Consider the following 23,068-nt stretch of genomic DNA (forward strand, 5'->3'; position numbering starts at 1 on the left):
CCGTCATACTGTGTCCAGAAAAGCCTGGATTAAATTGATGAGCTTCTATACAATACACAGGGCATACTTCACCACCAGGTAAAATACTCAAGATGTATGGGTCGGAGGGTGGCCACTGCCCTCGGTGCGCAGAGTGAGGAGCCTGAACTACTTCACATACTTCGAGCCTGTCCAGCCTTGAAAGAGTTCTGGGAGGGAGTGTTTCATTGCATGTCCAAGGTTACTGATAGAAGACTCCCATTTGCCCCTCCGGTTGGCCTCCTGGGGAATTCCTATGCCCTGGCTAACTCAAACTCACTACGAAATTCAATATTTTCGCCCTTTTGTTGACACAGAAGGAGATGACAGCAGATTGCAAGGCCCCCAGAGGCCACTGTTTAGATGAATGGAGGGAGACCCTACTTCAGTGGGTGGGGCTGGTGGGTCAAGTGCTGTTATGGGAGGTGACAGAGGGGCAGTGCACTCTAGAGAAAGCCAGGGATTGAGACCACCTGGTTGATTGCTTAAAAGTAGCCTACGGTAGATTCCCCCGACGCTTCTTTAACTGCTTCAAATCACTTTGCAATGGAGGATGCCCTGGCTCCTTATTCTACGATGCAAGGGTGTTGAGAACCTGTGGGTGTTCTCATTTTCTTGGGGAATGGTAGTCTGATTGTAGTGTGTGGGTGGCAGACACTTAAGGAGGGGGGGCAGTTGTAATGTTTGATTGTTACCAGTGGTATGGCTCATGTGGCGGATCAACACATGGCACTGTCAAGAAAACACTATTTTGTACTGTACTACAAAAAAACAAATATGATACAGTGTATAGAGTGCACATTGATTTATAATAATTATATGATGTACGGCTATTGTCATGCTGCATGATAAAAACAAAATTAGTTCACAAAAGAAAATATGTTTTTTCCTATCAAACCAGTAAAAAGCATGGTGCTTTAAAAGAAAGCATAGTCGGTGGGGCCTTAATGTAGACCTTCTGACCAACATTCAGAGGAATCAAGTGCATCTGAATGAGCGGTGACAATTCTGTAGGATTCCATAATAGTATGATTGTGGACCTCAGGTGGTCAAAGGGTGCCGTTAGCTCAGCGTATGCCTATGCCTGGCTCTAGTCCCTGGCTCCACTTGCCAATCCTGTTCTAGTGAGTTACTCTTGGATGATCATATCTGCACTGCTCAAAATGAATGTTAGTTATTATCTGCAGAAATTTACACCTTATATTGGTGTCTGTGTACATAAAATAATATGTGCAAAGAAGGAAGTAACTTTGGTATTTCTCAAGGAAATGTCTATTTTTCTAGCAGTTTTTAGGCATAGGATTAACACAGTGTCATCCATGCCGGGCTAGAAAAATGACAAAGCCTTTCGCCATTTTTGCAGCAAAGTCATAGGATTAGCTAGTGCCATCAACACCAAGCTGTTAAATCACAAAAGACTTACCATTCCAGGCATGGTATTATAGCTTCTGATTGATAAAATACCATCCAAGCCAACCTTCAATGGATAAAATCAGTTCCTGACAAACGAGTTTCACTCTCAATAGAGCGTGTCAGAGAAGCATAGCTTTGTCTAGATACATGGGAGCAACCAGTATACATCAAAGCAATACCTTTCAGGCTTAGCCTGCTACTAAAATATGCAAAAAAGAAAATAGTGAACCCATTTCCGTCATGCTAAAAATGTAAAACATATGTATATGTTTTCTCAACATATATTCCCAATCCGTCTCCTTCATCCAGCCAGGGTGGAGTTGTGTATAAGAAACTAATAAGAATTGGGAGGTAGTGCTATTGGGCTGTGTTTACATCTTTGTGTCCTGACGATGGTCTCATGGACTGACTTGCCTTTGCAGACAAAAAAATGGACAGATCATCCTCACTAACATCCAAAAAACGACTGCATGTGCATTTGCATATGACAGTAAATAGGAATCAACTTCATGGTATAAATGTAGATTGTGTTAGGTGGATACACCGTTCCACACTGATTACTCTGTACTACAAAAAAAAAATCCCTGTATGATCAGTGTGGCCAGTGACTGTTATAACACTGAAAAGCCTGTTTGGATTTGACATATGACATACTTTGATGGTTTAAGTAAATATATTTTGTGATTTTAAGACTCAATCAATGTTGGTGCGCCATACTATTATTATTTCTCACTTCATTTATTTGAAAGGGGTTGTATGAATGTACTAACCTGATAAGTAACACACTAAGATAATAAGTGACTCCTTCGTGAACACTTTGGTACATTTACTAGTGGGCTTGCAGCACTTGTTGTGCCACCAATTTGAATAGAATTTTTTAAACATGCCTCAGGCTTGCCATTGCAACCTGTGTGTGATGTTTTAAGCTGCCATTTTGATCTGGCAAAATACACATTTTGCCAGGCCTAAATCTTCCTTTTTAATAAATAAATGTGTCACCACTAGGACTGGCCCTAAACAGCCCATAAGCCTGGGTGCAGTGTATTTAAAAAGCTGGACAAAAATCTTTAACTTTTACATTTCCCGCTAGTGAAAAACTCTTACATTTATTTTTTTTTCCACTTCTGCAAGGCCTTACTTGCCCACAGGATAACACTGGGTAACCATATTACCATAATAAGTTATAGGTTTAAATTGGGATAAAGTAGGAAGTTCGAGTTTGAGGTTTAAAGAATTGTAATTCAAAACCATCTTAAATGGTATAGTTGGATTTTACTTCACATTCTTCAGTTGTCAGTTTTAGAAAGTTGGCTTTTTTGTCCCAATCATTTGGTGCCTGCAGCCTGTATCCTGGGTCACAGGACTAGTTGTAGCTTGCAGTTGGTCTTCATGTATTGCTCTCAGACAGTGCAACAAAGTGGGAATATGTGCTATCAGGATGGGTCATCTTAGATTTGATGGTATGGGTAGAGGGGAAGAGTTGTCACCTATCATGCTTGCACATAACTAAAGCCTTCACACTCTCACAGGATTTGACAGTAGTCTTTTGGGGACCCAGACAAGGTGGGGCCAAGGCAGGAAGAGGGAAACTCAAAGCACCTAAGGGGGTGGAACACTCTAGAAACGTCTACTAGTTCAAAGCTGGTACCCAGGACACATTGTGCATCACAAGACCCAATTTCTCAGTACACCTGTGGATACTACAGGAAAGGACTGTTGTGCTGCTCTACTGTCAGGACTGCTACTCTGCTGCCTGGCTACTTTTCTACCCTGATTGCTGAAAAGACGACTGTACCTGAGCCCTTCATCCCAGGCTGAAGTGATGCCTAGGATCAGTTGACTGAGCTCCTGTTCTGTGCTACAGGGACATCACAAGCTCCAGAGGCTTGTCTGCATCTGCACAGCTGACCTGCAACCTGGACTTGCTGAGCCCTGCTGGTCTCTGCTAGATTGTGTTCCTGATCCCACAAGAGGTGCCCCTCAGGTCCTGTACCCTTGGAGTGGCATCACTGAGCTCCGTCTCCAAGAAAAGGGAGGAATCTTGACATTTTGGGCTCCTTTCGACTGCGAATGGACCTGTTGGCAGCAATATCTTGCTGCTGGCCAACTCAAAGCTCCGGTGATCCAGACTCTTCACGTCACATCAACCACCAGCGACAACTGACAACACGAGACCTGCACTTTGTGCTGCAGCATCAACAGCCTGCAGTGACCACCAATGCAAAGCTCCAACAGCGACTGTTCGCAAAGCCCGACAAGATCTTCATGCTACATCGATGGCTAACAACAACATTCTCCCTGCTCCTAGGGGCCCTCTCTTCCGCTAACTTTCATGCTGGACTTTTGAAGGTAACTTTCATTGGGACTAACCTAGTCCTTCTATCTAAGCTCACGCTCCACTGCGGTTGGCCTGAACTTGTGACATTCATACTCATCTTGCACGATCAGATGAGTGGAAGTGGCGTTTAGTGCTTTTAGGCTCAATACTTATCTTAAATCTTTAAAATTGCACATCTACAGTTCTCCTGATTGACTTTTTGTCATTTTGGTTTCAAATAATTTTTAAAGTTTACTCTATCCTTCTAGATTGGTGTGGGATTTTTCTTGTGCTGTGTTCACTTTGTCACTGTTTGAAGTGCTCCATAAATAATGTACACATTGCCTTTAAGTTAAGACTGACTGCTTTTGTGCCAAGCTATCAGAAAGTTGAGCACAGGTTAATTTAGGGGTTGCTTGTGATTTCTCCCCAACAGGATTTGTGGTAGCTGCTTGGGTAGGCCTTAGCCCCCCCGTCCCCTTCAATCAGTAACCTAATTTCCAACACAAACGAATTGTGATGAGGTTACGGTCAGTAAAAATGGGCTGATAAATAGCCATATAATCAGTAACCTAGCGTAAGAAATTAGTTGACTAACACATAAGCGATGGTACCAAAGCTGCTCTCAACAGAAAAAGGAGTTTATGGGCCAACAACTAACGACTAACAACAATTAGTATTGCCTAAGTTCCATTTAATCAATGAAAGACTGGAGATCTACGAGGCCAGTTTTTGATCCAGTGGTTGTATGATGAGTTTGCATGAGTCTCAAAATATGCAAATCTAAGAAAAGATTATCAAGTTTTGTTTTAAAATCTCCTGCAAGAATTATTAAATGAGACGCATTATTAACTTTATATTCTCAAAAACAATAACCTACATTACATTTCACAGCGTTTGCAGATTTCTAACATTTGGTAATGAGAAATTATCAATATAACAATTAATAAGTAGGGAATCCTCACTTCTTCTAAACTTCAGCCCCAACATCTGAAGTTTGGAGATCATCTTTCTAGTAACCGTAGTACAATTTAGTCTAACAGGAATCCAAATGAGTTAGCTTCCCTTAGCTCCTAAAGTGCAAAACAGCAATGCAAACTATAACTCGCACACCACATTCAATGTGCACGATCTCACCCTTGTTATGGGAGATGCAATTAGAAATGTAAATAAACAAAAATAAGCATATACATCATAATAATTCTAACAATATGAAAGAGAGAACTTCTAACAATACTTGCAGTAGGATTTCTCTTGGTAGCGCCCTTATTCACTGACACACTGCAAAAAGGTGGGAAAGCAACATACCAACACTGTAGTGTTGCTCTCAGTTGTATTTCAAGATTCTCCTCCCTTGATGTGACAGACGTAATTCCAAATGTCATAAGTGATCCTAAAAATCAGAATACCTGACACATTAACATTGGCACTGACAACTACACATATAGGGGGTTATTCCAACTTTGGAGGAAGTGGTAATCCGTCCCAAAAGTGACGGTAAAGTGACGGATATACCACCAGCCGTATTACGAGTCCATTATATCCTATGGAACTCGTAATACGGCTGGTGGTAAATCCGTCACATTTGGGACGGATTACCACCTCCTCCAAAGTTGGAATAACCCCCATAGTATTTTGCCAAGCATGTAGAGCTATTTAATTACGTTGTGCTTTTAGGTAGAGTTACATATTGTTATTTTTGATCGTGGAGTTATGTAGTGGTATTTTTGATCATATAACACACACAACAGTTCCCTTCGTCCAACTTTTCATACAGGCCATCACAAGCAGCTGTTCACTAATTTTTATTGGTGGTTCTCAAAAGAATCATTGTTGGGTGGGGATGGGTGTTGGTGTTTTTACTGTTTTCTTTTTAACCTTTGTTGGCAAACTACCACCTGAAAACGTTTTTTTTTAAATCATTTTTTCTATTGATGGAATTTCTTGAATTGTTTTTCAATCTTCTCTCCTATTTTCTTGGCCCCACCTTCCACAATCTTCTGACTGGCAGAAGACTATCTATCCCTGTTGCAGCAGGAAATGTCTGAGTCAGTGGGCTGTGTTCTGGCGTGGGTTGTGGCACTGGAGAGGAAACCAGTACAAAGGTCAGTCCGAAACCCAGATTGAACATAGAGGGCCCAGGTGGTGTTGAGGGTGGACCTACGGGTGGAAACCCAGTTGGGAAACCTCTTGGCTCCTTAGGTGTGCCGGAAGGAAGCAGTAACATGAAAAAAGGCGGCAGCTAGACTTAACAGAAGTCCTCAATCTTCTGCCGTGTCACCGGCTGCCCCAGAAATACAGGTTGCTGTACAAGAATAGGAATTGGCTCCCAAGTGGTATGACAAAGTGTGACCTGGAGGCACAATGACACCCTTGAGCCTTCTTATGAGATCAAGAGTGGCAGTACAAGGCAGAGTCCAGCCGGGACTTCATGTGTTTATGCTTAGATTTGTCCAATGATTTGGACCACAACAACAAATTTTTGCAGGACCAGGACCCTCCCTTTGTACTTCGGCTGGTTACAATGTGGAGTCTTGCGTGTTTTGTTATAAACAGCTCATGTCTCAAAGAGACAAGGTGTAGCACAGGATTTGCACCCATTGGTGTGGAAATACAGGACCTAATGTATGGGTGGCACCTATACGGGCCCCGGCACGTCACTTCCTGCATGGAACGATGTTGACATTGACCCGCTTGCGCCACCTGCTGGCATGCAGAAGTAGTTTTGAAGATTATCCTGGGGGAATATCAAAAGCCGAGCAATCCGTGGTCAGAAGTCTCTATCAGAAAGTAACAATTAAAATCCTTAAGTCATTAAATAAACTGAAACCAATAAATAATAATACTACATTCAAAATTGTATCATTGCTAGTGTTAATTTTTAATGTGATATGAAATCTGATCAGTAAGATCATTTATGACAATGAATTGAGTCTGTCACGTCAAGAGTGACATTAGGATGGGAGAAACTTGAATTACAGCAGACAGGAACTATGCAGAGTGTTGATATGCTGATTTCCAACCTCCTTGCAGTGTCAGTGAAAAAGAATGCTAATGTGAGAAATCCTACCACACGGTTAGGAGAGAATTTGAGTTCACTTGGACTATGTCTCAGGTACTGATCCACCATAGGCTCGAGACAGGTATGGAGTGGTCACAGAATACCAGGAATTCTGGTCACACAGAATGGGGGGGTTCAAAATTAACAAAGGTTCTGAGTTGATTGCTTTCTTCAGCAAATAATTTTTCAAAGACTTGTTTAAGAGGGTAGGGCTGAACACCACTGCCCTTAGTTGAGGTTCCACTGCTACAAAGATACACTCCTGGTACAGAAATCTTACTTTTGTGTCTCTTTCGCTTACGTTTTGCTCCACTCATTGTCTTGATATAATTGGCTTGTGGCACATTGTGAGCATCCAGAATGGAAGATGGATTGTTTGAGGTGTCAGTGGTGCATACAAGGAAAAGATTAACACAATGGCACCTGGGTGGTAACAACAAAACCTTTGGGGAGGTGTTTGAGGCTCACATTTATTGAGTTTTGTTTTTAGATGTAGGTAATGAGTAGCAAATTGACAATGAAAGGAAACAATCTTACATTCCGGATCAGAGTTTCTCCAATCAACATGGAAAAGATGTCTGTGAAAGTGACTGGCTGCCCAGAACTCTTCTTCTTCCACAAGGCGTCCACGTATCGTAGCACCTTCTGAGGTGTAAGCAGGAAAATCGGGTTATGACTGACGCAATGCATTAACTCCTCATTTATCTCTCGTGGTCCTTTCTTTGGGAAATCAGGATGAGAGTATAGTGTAGACATATACCTGTTAATTTAATCAAATGAGAATATGGTCATACAGAGTAAATTAAAAATGGTCTGATGGCATTATTAAAAGAAAACCAAAATACTCAATCAAGACACAGAATAACTACTACAGCTGTTTACAAATAAGCCTTTTGAATACCTCTTAATCAGGCTATACTCCCATTCTGTCTAGCGATCTATACCAGTTTAATCCAAAACAAAGGGCAAATTGGATCTGTTTGTGTCAAAGTGTGTCATCTACAAACATCAGTGAATGTCCTGTAAAATTACAATTTATTTAACAATCGAGGCATAGTTCTCAATAACTAAAGTGTATTTCATTGATGGAATTATTAGTTCAAAATGATAAGTGGTTTGGAAATTTCACAGAAATACTATGGAGAATATTTTGCATACTAAAGAATTAAATGCTTGCAGAGCAAATAGATTTTGACTTTGAAAAGTGTTAGCTGACATTTTGTCTTTGCAAATGCTTGCTGTTCATCAGAACAGACAAAAACAAAATAATTGTAAAAATCCATCTCCAGTGCAATATGTGTATCCACTCATAGTTCATTATGCTTTGGTGGCTATTTAAATGTATGCCCTGTCCCAGCATAATGATTTGGACATATGCACAAGTCACCACACTTTTCACATATATTTCATGACGATGTAGCTCCTTTTCTCACTTCTATTTTACTGTTCCAAGTTGGAAGATATCCACCTTGGAGATGTAAACTAAATTAAATAAAACAGCAAACTGCAGCTGCTGAGCTTTACAAAACAATAAAAAAAGAAATGAACAAAATTAAAGATATGGAGGGTTAGGAGCAATAAGTGAGCAGAGGGAGAGAAACATAACTTACAGTGAAATGGATAAATATTGAACAAGGAGATATGGGGAGCAGTGGATGAGCAGGGGAGGATGGGAAAGAGGCAAGGGAAGGAAAAATAAAGTGAGTAAGACAAGGGGGCAGGGGAGCAACAGGTAAGCTGGAAGAAGTAGGAAGCAAAACATAGATGATAGCGGTAAGGCAATGGGGAAGGAAGCAGCAAACAGAGTGAACACAAAAAACACATGCACTCCCCTTGCAGTGCTCAGGGAAAAAGAAAAAAGTATTTCACTGAATGTTAGCAGTTAGAAGGACATAAGTCACCAAATCCAAAGAATGTAAAAAATCCACACTCCAGGAGAGGGACAATTGCAAGAAGACGAAAGCAAGCCTTTGATTAAGCAAGTAAACGAGACTGACAACTAAATCAACCAATGATAGCAATGTTCTGACCCAAAGCCTACAGTAAGCATTGCATTTGTACACAATCGGCCTTTCGACAAAAGAAAGCCAAAGTTGTCTTTAGGTGAGACCTACACAAAGGACATTATTGACCGGTATTTTGCAGTGAAACAAATTACTTACTACAGAGACTCTGGTCCCAGGTACCGTCAATCCTCTTTCCTCCACACTTGACTGAGGTCTCTTAGTTAGTTTGACAGATAAGAACACAGTTTGCACAGCATAAACTTGCAATATTTGAAGGCCATACAAGCATAAGCCTGCTCTGTCCAGTCCTTGCCCCATCACGCACTCAGACTACATCCTAATCAAGGGATTGTCATTACTTTCCTCAGACCCCTTCCTCTTCCTCTCTCATCAGAGCATTACACATAGTGATAGCACAGTTGCTAATCAGGAGAAAGATAGAACTGTGGTACAAGTACAAGAGGTGCACACCCAGAACACCTGCTTCTATACTTTGACATTTAACAATAGCCACACCTGGCCAGAAGGTAGAATAAAATAAGACATGAGCCTAGAACCCTAGCCAAGTACAAACCTCATCCTCAAATAAATAACAATTGCTCTTTACCGGGCATCCATGGAATAGTCCTGGCAAAAGGCAGACAGTACACCAAAAAGCTGCTATGCGGCTGGCATTGATATAAATATGGCACTGAAAGCTACAAGTAGGTATGGCATATACTTGAGCATGCATACAACATGCAGCTGAGATACCCTTTGACATGCAAAGTTGCAGAATGTACATAACCACAGCAAGTGACATACTTTAATAATATACTCTCCAGTTCTATGCCAATATTGGTAATGAGTATCCAAAAACGGTAAGAGTTTTGTCTAATTACGGTAAAACATAAGAGTCTTTCTCAAATCCAGGCCAAGAAATTGCAACTTTCAAAGAGGAAAAAAGGTTGCATCAGCTTTACTGCGAACTGAACTTGTGACCTGATCATGTTTTTTTCCAGATTGAATATTCAACTCACTTAACTATTCTGCTGGATTAAGAACAAGCAGGGAGAAATTAAAACCATGATGTTATATATGTTGATGAAACTATATATCCTCTACCATCCACAGGTCAGGAATGTAATGGACCAAAACTGTGGACCTGACAAACATGGCATGGGGGCTGGGGGTCTTTTCAGAGCACCTGCCGCCGATCCCCACTCCGGCACAACACTTTGCCTGATTGCGCCCCCAAACCCCCCACCCTAAGGATATTGCCTAACTTTGGGAAGCCGTATGGGGCAACTGAGGGTCATTGCGGGGAACAAGCAGCGGTGGAGCAGCTACGGGGCCACCAGCAAAAAAGAGAGCAACCCTCTCCAAGATGGCAGAGGGGCGATGAACTGCGGCAATGGAGCCAAGGGACTGTAAGCCTGAGGGTAAACATCCTCAACAATGACGCCTGAACCATGACATCATTAACACAAGAGGAACCACGCTTGCGTTAACGACTCCCTTTTTCTCTGCCTTAACCACACATGTGCTGAACAACGCACATGCGTGGTTGGTTAAGGTAGAGAAAAGGGGAGTCAGTATCAGAAGAGGACTTGGTCAGGTAAGTGGGGCTGGAGGGCAGTTTTGTTTTTGGAGTGGGGTAATTTTGTTTTTAGGGGCGGGGTGTGGGGTAGGGGTAATTATGTTTTTAGGGCAGGTGGGGGGGCTTTTTTTTTTTTTAGGGGTGGGGGTCAGGTAATTTTGTTTTTAGGGGCAGGGATCGTGGTAATTTTGTATTTAGAGCGGGTAGATTGGGTTTTGGGGCGGCGTGGGGGTTCTGGGTAATTTTGTATTTAGGATGCAGTAAGGTAAGAGGGGCTGGGAGAGGGTTGGGGGCAGTTTTCAGGGGTGGAGGGGGGTTGGGTATTTTCTTTTTTTTAAGGACGAGGGGTGGGGAGTCAGGGTACTTTGATTTTTAGAGCAGGGGTGTGGGGGGTGTCAGGATAATTATTTTTTATGGGTGAGGTAATTTTGTATTTAGGGCTGGTTTTTAGGAGCGGGTTAGTTTTATTTTTTAGAGGTGGGGGTTGGTGGGTTTTAGGGCAGGTGGGAGTTGGGGTAGGTTTTAGGGCTCAGGGTGGGTGGGGGTATAGGGGTAGTTATTTGAGGCAGGTGGGGGCCAGGTTAGTTTTGTTTTTGGGACGGGTGGTGAGGTCAGATAAGTTTTATTTTGTGGGTGGGGTAGTTTTATTTTTAGGGTGGGGGTCAGTTGTTTCTAGGGCGAGTGGGGAGTTGGGGTAGGTTTCAGGGCTTAGGGTGGGTGGGGTGTATTGGGGTAGTTTTTAGGAGCGGGTGGGGGGGTCAGATAGTTTTATTTTTAGGGCAGGTGGGGGGGTTGGGGTAGTTGTATTTTTAGAGCGGGTGGGGGCGGCATGCGAAAACAATGCATGCCGTTCCACACATGCCTTTACTAGGCATGCCTTTAAAATCGTTGCAAAGGCATGCGTGGCAAAGGCGTTCGTGGGAACAATGCGGTCGTTGTTCCGACCGCTTTGTTCAGGCATGCGTGGTTGCCGCATGCGTTGTTCCATCATACATCCCTGACTGACTGATCCGCACCTAATGGAGGGGGATGCAGCGTCACTCTTCTAGTCTACACCCTAACTTAATCGGGCCTGCACTGTGGTGCCCTGCTGGTGGTGAGACGCAAGCCTCCTGGAAGCTTAAGGCATAGGCTTCTGCCCAATGCAAGGCCTGACTGGGAAAAAACCTGACGGAGACTGACAGAGTGGACCAGACCCGGTGGAAGAGGACAAAGCATTGCTCTCCTTATCCATGCCTCACCTGACTGTGGTATGTGCTATGGCACAATCTGCCACATTCAGGCAGAGCTGCCCAGCAGTGAGGGGAGGAACTGACAATGAGAGGCAAGCCTCCTAGGAGCGGTAGGTGGAGGCTCCTGCCCAACATAAGGCCAGCTGGGAAGAAGCCTACTCAACATACTGAATGGGAGCAGTGGGATTTCCCCCTCCCACGGTGGGGGTCGCAGAAGACATTACAGCAGAGGACTGGGTGCAGGGGAGTAGGGGGCAAGCATTTAGAATGGGCCCTGCGGGATCTCTGGAAAAGAATGAGTCTGACCCACATTGCTGGGCTCCTTGCCCCTTCACAGCCCTGGAGGACTGATAAAGGACTGGCTCCTGGAGAGACTTTATACAAGACCTTGAGAGAGATCAAATTTGTCTAATACATTAGTGGCATTAAAGTTAGCATATAGTGACTTACAGTCATTTAAAAGCCTAACAGAGAAATTAACGTGAAAATGTCAAATGTGTACATTTGAATTATGGTGGACAATGAGGTCGCCATTCGTATTCTGACATCATGTTTAACATGACGATATTGTGCATTTACATTTGAGTAAGCCAATGACCTGAAATAATGCAAAACATATTTTACTAGATGAATATTATAAGTGAAGTATTAAATGAATCTGAATGAATCATGTTTATATGGATTTTAATTAACGTAAGGTATACGTGTGGAGAAAAATAAATGCAAATTTAAGCTGTTCTAACAGGTCATAAATAATCTTTGCAATGAAATAATTCCTTTGCTTATTTGATTTTAATTGTAAAGTGCCTAATAAGCTTTATACATGTATTAATTGCATTTATGTGTATGTAGGCTTTTTTTTAGCTTGACTAGGCCTGAAAGATTTATTTTGCAGCAGTAGAGGAAAATGACTTGCTGTTTCTGTTCCCTTCTGACCTGAATTCTTTCCCTAGGCTGTTGACGTGATATTGAATGTCCTGCTGAAGGTGAAGAACATGTTTCAATGATAACTATGCAACAATATTTGTTCTAGCTATCGAACAAGACAGGAAACTCAATTCCCATGTGAGCAATGTTTAGTCCATCCTGTGTACTGTGAGAAAGGATTCCGAAGTAATAAACAACTAGAAAATGTAATATTTTATTGGCACTGTATGAACTCATCTAGATGGTCATGAATTTATCTGAGAAAAGCCGGAATAGTTGCAAACTTGAGGGTGCAAGCGGCAACCATAGGATGCTGGATCTTATGCGTAAAATGAGCCAACTTGAAGGACCAATCTAAGGACCATGGATATTTCTAATTAGTGAGGAACTTTAAGTTAGTCTACTTCTGCCTCGAGTCTACTACGTTTTCTGTCAGACAGCAGGCGCCTGGTGAAGGTGGCTGCTGTCATTTCCAACTCCTGTCCCTCTCAAAGTCTTCTGCCATATTAAGTCTTTGCATTATGAGTTTCTTCCAATCTTAATTGCCTAATACGTTTATGCTGTTCAGCCCAACTAATTCTGAACTGCTGACTTGTCCTATCTGCAGCCAGTGTTCTGCACTGTCCTGATGCTGTTGTCAACTTACAAAAGGAGAAGGTGAACATTCTAGCTGATGAAGTATTCCTGTCTGCTGTCCCATGAGGAGCGGTATAACTAAATGTGGCTTCTTGTTTCCTTTTAAGCTTAGATATTTATACCAGCATATTTTTATAGAGAGTAACCCTAGTTAGATTTTTCAAAATTATTTTTGTCTCATCCTTTTCCTTTCGCCCGCATGTTAGCCTGTTCCCACACATGCATGTCTGAATTTATGCTAGAAATAGGGATGGCCTAGTCATGAAATTGATTGCTCTTGTTGTATTTTGATGATTTACTGTTGTCACCATCATCAGCTTCGAAATCTATTACTGATGTCCATATTGGGGTTTTGCTAATTTATGTTATTCTTTTGGAGTGTTTAATAGTGTCAATGTTTAGTAGGTTAAATGTCTTTAGACATTTTGATCAGCCTATGGTTTTCATGTATGTTTATAACTTAGTTTTGTGCACCATATATGTGACATTAATTTTGGGATTGTAATAATGCTTTGAAACTTTATTCAGTTTGGAGTTTGATTGAGTGTAAATTATTCATGGTGTTCAGAATTGTTTATGTTTTATGTCATTGATTTGTGATTGAATGAATCTGACTACTACACTCTTCACTGAGTCCAAAGATCTAGTCAACCTCTAGTGGTGAGAATAGTGATAGTGTCTCGCCAGAGTGCTAGTGGTTTCTGAACCCGAGACAGGAACCCCACCTCTGCATGCGTTCCAGCAAACCTTTCCTTCACCTATATCGGCCTAGACACCGATCTAAAACATGCCCTGATCCCGATAGTATATAAAGACTGTAAGGCTGAAATTGAGTGTGGTTCTTACCATCCCAACTCCTGGCTAAATGTCGAGATTAAGCCCTTGTCTATTATCCTATCATGTAGACTGAATAGAGTGATACCCACTTTGGTCCATCGTGGCCAGACAGGGTTCATACCATGAAGGTCAACGCAACAGAACATCAGACGTCTACATAACTGGTCAGATGCCGTGTGGGATATACCTCGTCCTCTGGTGGTCATCCCCCCCCCCCCCAAAACATAGAAAAGGCATTCAATTGGATTAACTAGCTTTATCTCTTCAGTGTGATAAGGCAATTTGCCTTTGGCCTTCGCTTTTGTACCTGAGTGACCATCCTTTTTGCTGAGCCCACAGCAGCAGTGAGAATAAATAGGATGACATCAATGCCGTTCCCACTGTGGCGGGAACTAGACAGGGCTGCCCCTGTTCACGTTGCAGCTTGCCCTGTGTATAGAATATCTGGCTTGCAGGGTCAGGGCATTGAAGGAGGGTGGTGCCTGGGAGAAGTGTTAGAGAAGATTTATTTATATGTGGATAATGTTTTACTGTATGTCGCAGAACCAAAGGTGCCGCTAAACCCCCTGCTGGAAAGGGTGGAGGAATTCAGAGAGTACTGTGGCTATAGGGTAAACTAGCTCAAGTAAGTTCTATTCAAGACATGGCTGTGGGACCAGGACATGCTGCTCCCTGCTTGCTTGTGGGTAACAACTGAGGGCTTTAGACTTAGATAGAAGAGAAGTATTGACTCTTACACATGCAACACTAAGTACACCCAGCTTCAATACGCTCTACTAGCAGAGATGATGGATTAGGATGTGTCCCCACAAGAGACTCACCTGCTGGCTGGCCTCTTGGGGAGGGGGCAATAGCCTCAATATACAGCGTACTCATTAACAACTGTCCTGATGGCCTCCAGAGATGATGGAAACAAGACATGGGCAGGATCAAGGAAGGACATGGACTGGGAGGAGGCATTCATGTACCCTAAGGAGGAAACCACTAGGGAGCTCTTCCACCTGTTACAGCTTACAAACCTGAACAGCATTTACATAGCACAAGCCAGGTTATAAAAAAAAATGGGGAAGATCCTGTCACCAGCACATCTCCACTGCAACACACATGGGTTCATTCTACCACACGCTGTGGGAGTGCTCAGAGGTTGCTCATACAAAAAGAACTGGGGTACATTCTAGAGATCGTGCCTAACCCCCAATTCATGCTCTTGGGGAGTCCCGGGGGATACAGACCTGCCCCCACAAGGAACTACCATTTTGCTTGCTGGGCTTGGTGGTGGCAACGAGAGATGTGGCGCAGGTCTAGGGGGCATGGGAGGTTCCCACTAAGAAACAATGTATTGCAGGAATGGACGCTTGCATAGGTGCTGAAAAGTGGCTTAAATCTGGTGCCGATAAAGGGAGTGCTATGGTCTAAGGATGGGAAGCTCCCAGCTGCTACAAAACGAAGCACAGAGTATGGGCCACCTTCCCTGGGCAGGGAAAGATGGGGCATTGGCAGAGGACCTCCTTTCTTGCTATTGCTCCTCACCTCTTCTGCAGTTATCTACCAGACATTCGGTGGACAGTACAGAACCGATCTCTGTATCCAATGTACTGTGTTTTGATGAGGATTCTCCTAGTGTTTCTTGTGCTGTAATGTGGGTATGTCCTTTGTGCTTGTATATGCATTAAATACTAATAAAAGACTTTCAAAAATGTAAGGAAGCACTAAGTGACACTTCTGAACTCTGAGGTGCTTTACAATAGTGACTTCCTGTAGCAAGAGAAAAAAGCAATGCAAGTAGCAGGTTCTCGCCCCCATGACCAACCATTCAAGCTCCAGGAGCAACAAATTAAAAAGCCAGACGAATAGGTGACAGAAGATCCTTCTAGTGATCAATAAGCTAAGTCAGCTAACAATGGGCCTGTGCAAGTTAAGATGGCCAAAGAAAATGTCTGCAAATCGGAGTTCATACACTGTCACATTTGAAACAAAAAAAGGAAATGTAAACGGATGGCTCTGAAGTCACTGAATGAGTTGTGCAAACAAGAAAAATCTAGGTAAGGAAAGGGTGATCATACAGTGGTTCAAAATAGTGCTGTACAAAAAATACAGAAACACAGTCAGTGTAGACATTGCTTCAGTGACTGACAGAACCTAGCTAACAGTAGCTCCCATAACTTGGCTTAGTAACCCAACACCTCCATGGGATAAGAAACCCATAATCAGCAAGGAATCAGAATACCAGTATACATCAATTTCTACTAATGCAGTAAGGCTATCCACTCTTGTCAAATCCCTAGTAAAACAAGGAAAGTTCTAGCCAAGAAGATTAGATAGGAGATAGAGTGGTAGGTGGCAGTGAGGTGTACAAAGCAGGAAACATTCACCAACTAGAGTGCCTAAAAGATATTGAGTGGCATATCCATAGATATAATCAGATTTAAGACGGGGTGGTCCAAGACTGGATAACGGCTGTCATTTTTCTCAACTAGCACAATAAAGTAAGAGTACCTTCAAAGACACTATAGCTCCAAAAGCTGCTTTAAACCTACTAACTACAGGGTGTCTGAACAACAATCTCCAATCTTGCATAGAAAGAATACTTGTTGGGGGGGGGGGGGGGATGGGGAGAGGCATGAGGAGTAAAAAGACATTTTTCTATCACACAAGACAACTGAAGTATGAACTCTAACCATCTGCCGAGCCTAAAAGTACAGAGAAACTCTCCCTTCCACAAGGGAAGGAGGCACATTAAAGTGAGCATTAATTTCTTCATGGAAAGTAGAAAGGAAAAACTTGAGGTTTTTTTCCCACTTTCAGACTAGTGGAAGCAAAGTGCCTGGCACTTCATTTTGAGAAACAAAAACAATCCTCAAAATGGCTTTGACCTGGAGTTCTTAGCAGTTGACCATGAAGTGAAGTCAGGGAGGTTTAGTGAGGCACATGGCCGAGATAACTTGAGGTCTCACTGATGATTACAGATACCTTGCATTTCTTCAGGTGCTTTTACAAATATTTTGCCAATAATCTTCTACTACCTTTGACAATAGACAGGCAAACTAAAAACATTTTCTCCTCAGACACTTGAGAAAGGAAGCAACACAGCCCCAAATTCCTACGCACTGCCATCTTCAGAGTCATGCCCTTTAGTACTGTTTGCATGTTGTTTATGGGTGAGCTAAACAAACAGGCTGGATGGATCCATACCCGTCACACCTGCAGCAAAATTCTCTTATTTATATTGATGGAGTCATTCCTGAGCAATTTATGTCAAACACAATTTATATTGCTTTAGGATGTCCTAGAAACTGGTCTACTTGTTTAGATAATCAGGAAACTAAGTGGCACTGCCTTGCCTCTGATGAGAGCCATGTCATCAAGTTGGACAGTGCCTACAAGTGACAATCTATCAAGAAGGACTCATCATGAGCGAATGGGTACATGTCGGCAAGCCGCTTGTTAACCAGCTATTCTGTGTGAGAGGAATGGCTGATGTATTGCTCACAGATGCCGTAAAAAGCTAGCACAGCATGTTTTGTAGTGGAAGCATCCACAACATATCCCGTGTCCATCAAGGTTGGAAAGCCACTGAACATCCAAAGTTGATGACCTCATTTTCTCTGCCCATGCCAGACCTATTAGAAAGGTTGAAAGTTTGGTCCACGCAGTTTGAGGGGACACATGACTAGCACAGGCTTGACTGGGACAGCTAACACCAGGGTAAGAATCTTTGATTTACCCCAAGAAAAGGAAAAATCAAATGGATCACTGTCAGTGCTGAGTCCGGACTAGTGTACATGCTCAGAAGACTGAGGTGTGGTGGTGCCAGGAGCTCAGGCTTAAACTCAATCTGACCCTAATAGTTGGACAGGATGAAGTGCTGCTGTGTATGTAGCACATCACTCACCAGGGTGTGTTCACATAACAGAAGGACCTAAGACCTTGATCTGGTTGCCAGGATTAACAGAAGGGAACCTTGTCTCCATGAAGGGCTGAAACTCTGGTTTCTGTGCCCATGGATGTAAGATGAACACTGGCAAAATGCTTCACAACTTCTATGACTTAATTCAATCCCGGTAGATGCAGAACATGGTTTACAGTTTGGCAGGGTGAAATTTATCCACACCCCTGACCTACCTTCTAAGTGCCTCAACAGACACATTCTTAAATCTCCATAAATGTACTAGATAGCATGGGAGGCACCATCCTTTCTGATTAGCTGTCCAAAGGCCAATGCGAATGTCCTAAGCACAAGTACCAATATGGATTGGCCGAAGGTGATCTACACGAATGGCAGAAACACCAGGATGTTTCAGTCATTCTGAATATGTTTTAACCAATCAGAATTGGTCCCGACATTTTGGTCATTCTGGCTGGCCCCAGGACACCAATCAGAGAAAACGGCACTCCTAATGTCTTCCTGGACATAAACAGAGGCCCAGAAATAGTAGTTAGAAGGGTTACTGTACGTTTAAATTCTAAAAATTAAATTATTTATCATGTCTTAGCTCCAGTGAAGGGAAACACCGGATGAAAGGCTAGCCTCATTCCTTTAGCCTGGTCTTCTGTAAAGCAAACATCAATGTCCTAATCTACTGGTATTATATAGGTATTATATAGGCTTTAAAGAATGTTTTATTCTGTACTTGTGGATTGGCTTTAAGTAGTAAAAATGATGAGCCTGCCATTCTGCACTCTCATGTGTTGTAATAACAGATTAGCAAAGTACTGTTATTTCTGTACTTGGATTGTTCCCATGAAACTTTCATGTTGCCACACATTTCAAACCAGTTCAAGCAACTTTTCAAATTCCACTACTCTAGAAGGATTACATTTATGGCAGAAGTTTGGTAGAGACAAAGCTGGCAATCTCTCTGCGCCACTTCAATTCATGTTGAGTGCTTAGGTGCTATGGGCATTGATCACCTCAGGTGGCAATTACTGTCTGCATGACTCTCCAGCTTCAAAAATTGGCCAGGTGTAATTTTGCACCCTGGGCAATACCTGAGCTTCATAAATACACCCAATAAAATAAAATATTCTAAAACGATTTTGCCAAAAAAGCAATTGGTCACTTCACCAATGAGACCCTAAGGTGTGCCACCTCAAGTTTAAAGATGCCAACTTATAGCTTTACAGGAATGACTGATGGATAACTAGGAGCCAGAAGAAAAAAGTGCAGTGGTATTTGATGCATGAAGGCCAATTATAGTCTGAATTGATGAAGCATTTTGTACACTAAGATCTCAGTGTTAGCAATATAATGGTTCAATCCACTTCTACGTTCATCATGGCCTGCCTGCCCTTCTACCACCTGCACCTTTGAACCCCAACCCAACTAACCATGAGTAGCGTGTACATTGGTTTTGGGTGCCTCAAATGAAGGAACTGAAATTTCACATTTCAAAATAGTTTCTTGGGCTAACCATCAGTTAAATACAGGAGCAAGAAGCTCAGATAAAGTATTTCCTGCTCCAGTAAACGCAAGTTTACATTTCAAGGACATTCAATTGGGATAAAGAATGGAGAAGGAAGTTTTTAACATGATAACTGAACCATACAATGCCAATGGACAAAAGTTCAAATCAAGATCTTTGAAACACTTTTTTTGATATGTTCATTGTTGGACTTAGCCGACTCTGCAGGGTTACCCTCAAACTTTTTGCTTTCACCCTTTCTCTTTTCTGGGCTCATTTTTGTTGGCTTTTAGCACTCTTTGCACTTTACCACCGTTAACCAATGCTAAAGTGCTTGCACTCAAGCCTTAAAAAACAGCCTTTTTGGCACATTTAGTGTACTTATAAGTCCCTAGTAAAGTGGTACTACTTATTCCCAGGGCCCTTAAAATAAATGCTCCCATTGGGCCTGCAGCACGTATTGTGCCACTCACTTAAGCAGCCTTTTAAAACAGCTCTCGGGCCTTTTATTGCACACTGTGTGCAGTTTTAAACTGCCAATTTGACCTTGCAAAATAACCTTTGGCAGACCTAAACCACCCTCTTTAATATATATAAATCACCCGGAGGTATGGCCCTAAACAGCCCATAGAGTAGGATTTGCATTGTATTTAAAAGTTTGGGGATGTACTTCTAAGTTTTACATGTCCTGATAGTGAAAACCTCCTGAATTCGTTCTTCACTACTGTGAGACCCCATAGGATAACATTGGGCTACCTTATTACATTGAATAAGTGATAACCTTTGTTTGGGAAAGGTTATGTTTGGTCACTAATAAACTGTAACTTAAAACTTTCTTTAATGGTAAAGTCAGGTTTTAGATTACAATTTTGAAACCTGCCCTAAACATTGAAGCCTTCTATGAGTCTCAAGATGCCTGAGCCTGTAACTGCTCCCCCTCAAGAATGGGCAGTAAACCACAGGACCCCTGTACAGCTGGGAGAGAGCCATCCTGACAGAATGGGAGGGGCGGAGCATTTTCCTGCCCCACTTACATTACACTCAGAAATAACTTGACTCTGGGCTTTGGTTTCCCCAGATATCGTGGGACCTGGGCAGGGAAGAAGGAATTCCAGAACCATCTGTGTGTGGTGGTGGTGGGTACTCCAGTAGTTTCTTTCTCTTCAAAGGTAGCACCAGGCATGATGGACCTTAGAACCAACACTGTAGTACACTCCTGGAACTGCAGAAGGCTAAGAGGACGACCCTGCTGCTCGAGGCCTTCCCGGGTTCTCAGAGGACGCCCTGCTCCTACCAGATGACTGTCACGCTGCTTGAGGCCAGCCTTGTTCTTCAGAGATCTGCTCTGAAGCAAGAGGATTGCACTGCTGCTTGACAGAGAGAGGAACATCTCCTTGAACCCAGGACTACCAGAGTGACACCAGGGGCAGTTGGATGACCTCCTCATCTGAGTTACAGAGACACAACAAGCTCTAGAGGCCTCCCTGCAACTGCTCAACTGAACTGCTGCAATTTTTCCTGCAACTGGACCTGCCTGAGTCCCTCTGGCTTCTGCAGGAATAAGCTCCTGATCACTAAGAGGTGCTCCCCAGGTCCAGGACCTTTGGCTGGCATCAATTGAGTTCCTCCTGTGAAAACTTAAAGTTTTGAACTCTGCGCAACAGACTGAGAAAAACATTTTTCAGCTTGACTAACCTGGTCCCTGTATCCAGCCCACACTCCATTGTGGTCGCCCTGAACTTGAGACTTTGCCCTAAACTAGCGTAATCAGATAGCCAAAGTTAGCTCTTTCTGCTTCTTGGTGCTGTTTTTACTTAAACCTTTACAACAGCATACCTCAGGTTCTACTAACTGAATTTTTGTCATTTTGATCTTACATTGTTTATTAAATGTTTATAAATTTCCCTCAATTGGTGTGGGACTTTTCTTGTGTTGGGTTTTTACTTTATTACTTTTTGAGTGCAGCATAAATACTTTACCAATTGCCTCTAAGTTAAACCCGACTGCTTTTGTGCGAAGCTACCAGAAGGTTAAGTACAGGTTGTTTTGGGAGGGTTGCCAATGGGACGCAATGGCGGACGCTTGGTACTAGGGCTCCTTGTCCACGGTCCCTTGTCCCGGGCCCTGGTATCACATGAAACTGGCTCCTGAAGGTGCCAAAACTCCTTACATATAACCAGGGCACTGCCACCTCCAACGAGACCCCCACTTGCAACCTGGCCCTAGGATAACGAACGGGGAGCACCCGACTGCCAAGCACCAAGACAACCTGAACTCTCACACAAGATGGTGGGTGCGCTGCCTCATGAATGTGCCAGCCATTCAGCAGAAATCAGGGAAGTCCCGCCGAGACGGGTCCTGCTGCACAGGAGAAAGGGACTGCCACCCGGCCTGAGCGGTGAGTTGGACAGCCTGCCAGGACCCCCTGCCCCACTAACACTGGCTCTTTGGCTTACCATGGGCCATGGTGCGGGGGTGCTCCAGTGAGACACAGAGGGTGCCGCCTGCAACACTTCAGCACAGCAGGCATGATGGAGGGCCACAGAGTTGAGCAGGCCAGCCCAATGACCTAGCGCCAACCAGCCGCCATTGGGGTCCATCCACCAGCGGTGGCCCAATAAATAACATAAATAACAGCCCTTAACATAGGTGAATAATGTTGGAGGAAAAACCCCCGGACAACAATGCTGGGAGCGAGAAGGTGGGCTGACCACTAATCTGGAGACAGAGGGAGAGACCACACAGAGGAGGTAGCTGCTGGAGAGATGGAGGAGGGGGGGCGCGGTGACTTGATTGGCGGGGCCCCATCATCAGCCCAGTGGGGCCCATCACTGGAGCCAGGAGCGGGGCGGAGACTGGATGGCGTGGAGCTGGAGCATGCTGGGGTGGTTACAGTCGATTGTGGGCGGTGACGCCTCACCGCCACAGTAGGATGGGTGCACTACAGGTGGGCCCTTGGACCCCCAGCTTTGTACAGCTGGCAGATCCTTGCTTTCTCCCTGCCCATGCCACAGTGGAGAGAACACAGCCCCCTTGTTGATTGCCCAGGGAGCGCTGTCTCACCACCACAGCCTGCCTGCTGTCAAGAGCAGGCCAGAAAGATCACTCTGCAACACCACTGGTTGGATCCCTGCTGCCTCCGGGACGGGGGCACCTCGCCTCCCGAAGCCAGCCATGGGGCGCACAAAAGCCTGAAGAGAGAAGCTTGCCCCAGTGGCGAAATCACACTCACCCGATCAGAGAGCTCCCTATCTACTACACCAAACCCCGACCTACTGTCCACGGAAGTGCCCCACCCCCAAGAACAAACTAGACTTGGTATTACAGGAAATCAGATACTCGCTAGTGGCCTTAAAACTGAAAATGGGGGCTATCATCAAGTCAGTCGTTACTCCTGTTCTCAGATCAGCACTGTAGGAGGCTGGTCTGGCTTGTAGTGGGTACCACAGGTACTTACACCTTGTGCCAGGTCCAGTTATCCCTTATTAGTGTATAAGAGGTGTTTCTAGCAGCTTAGGCTGATAGAAGGTAGCTATAGCAGAGCAGCTTAGGCTGAACTAGGAGACATGCAAAGCTCCTACTATACCACTGGTGTCACATGCACAATATCATAGGAAAACACAATACACAGATATACTAA

General features: G+C 43.6%; 1 protein-coding gene across 1 annotated transcript in view; it reads right to left on the reverse strand.

Moving 5' to 3' along the window:
* PLA2G4A (phospholipase A2 group IVA) overlaps positions 1-23,068 on the reverse strand; it is a 698,142-nt gene that overhangs the window by 415,031 nt on the left and 260,043 nt on the right. Inside the window, exon 9 of the mRNA XM_069231997.1 lies at positions 7,347-7,569. Within this exon, the coding sequence (XP_069088098.1) occupies positions 7,347-7,569 (223 nt within the window). The remainder of the gene's footprint in view (positions 1-7,346; positions 7,570-23,068) is intronic.

This window comes from Pleurodeles waltl, chromosome 4_2 (genome assembly GCF_031143425.1).
Source record: "Pleurodeles waltl isolate 20211129_DDA chromosome 4_2, aPleWal1.hap1.20221129, whole genome shotgun sequence".
Taxonomy (NCBI): Eukaryota; Metazoa; Chordata; class Amphibia; order Caudata; family Salamandridae; genus Pleurodeles; species Pleurodeles waltl.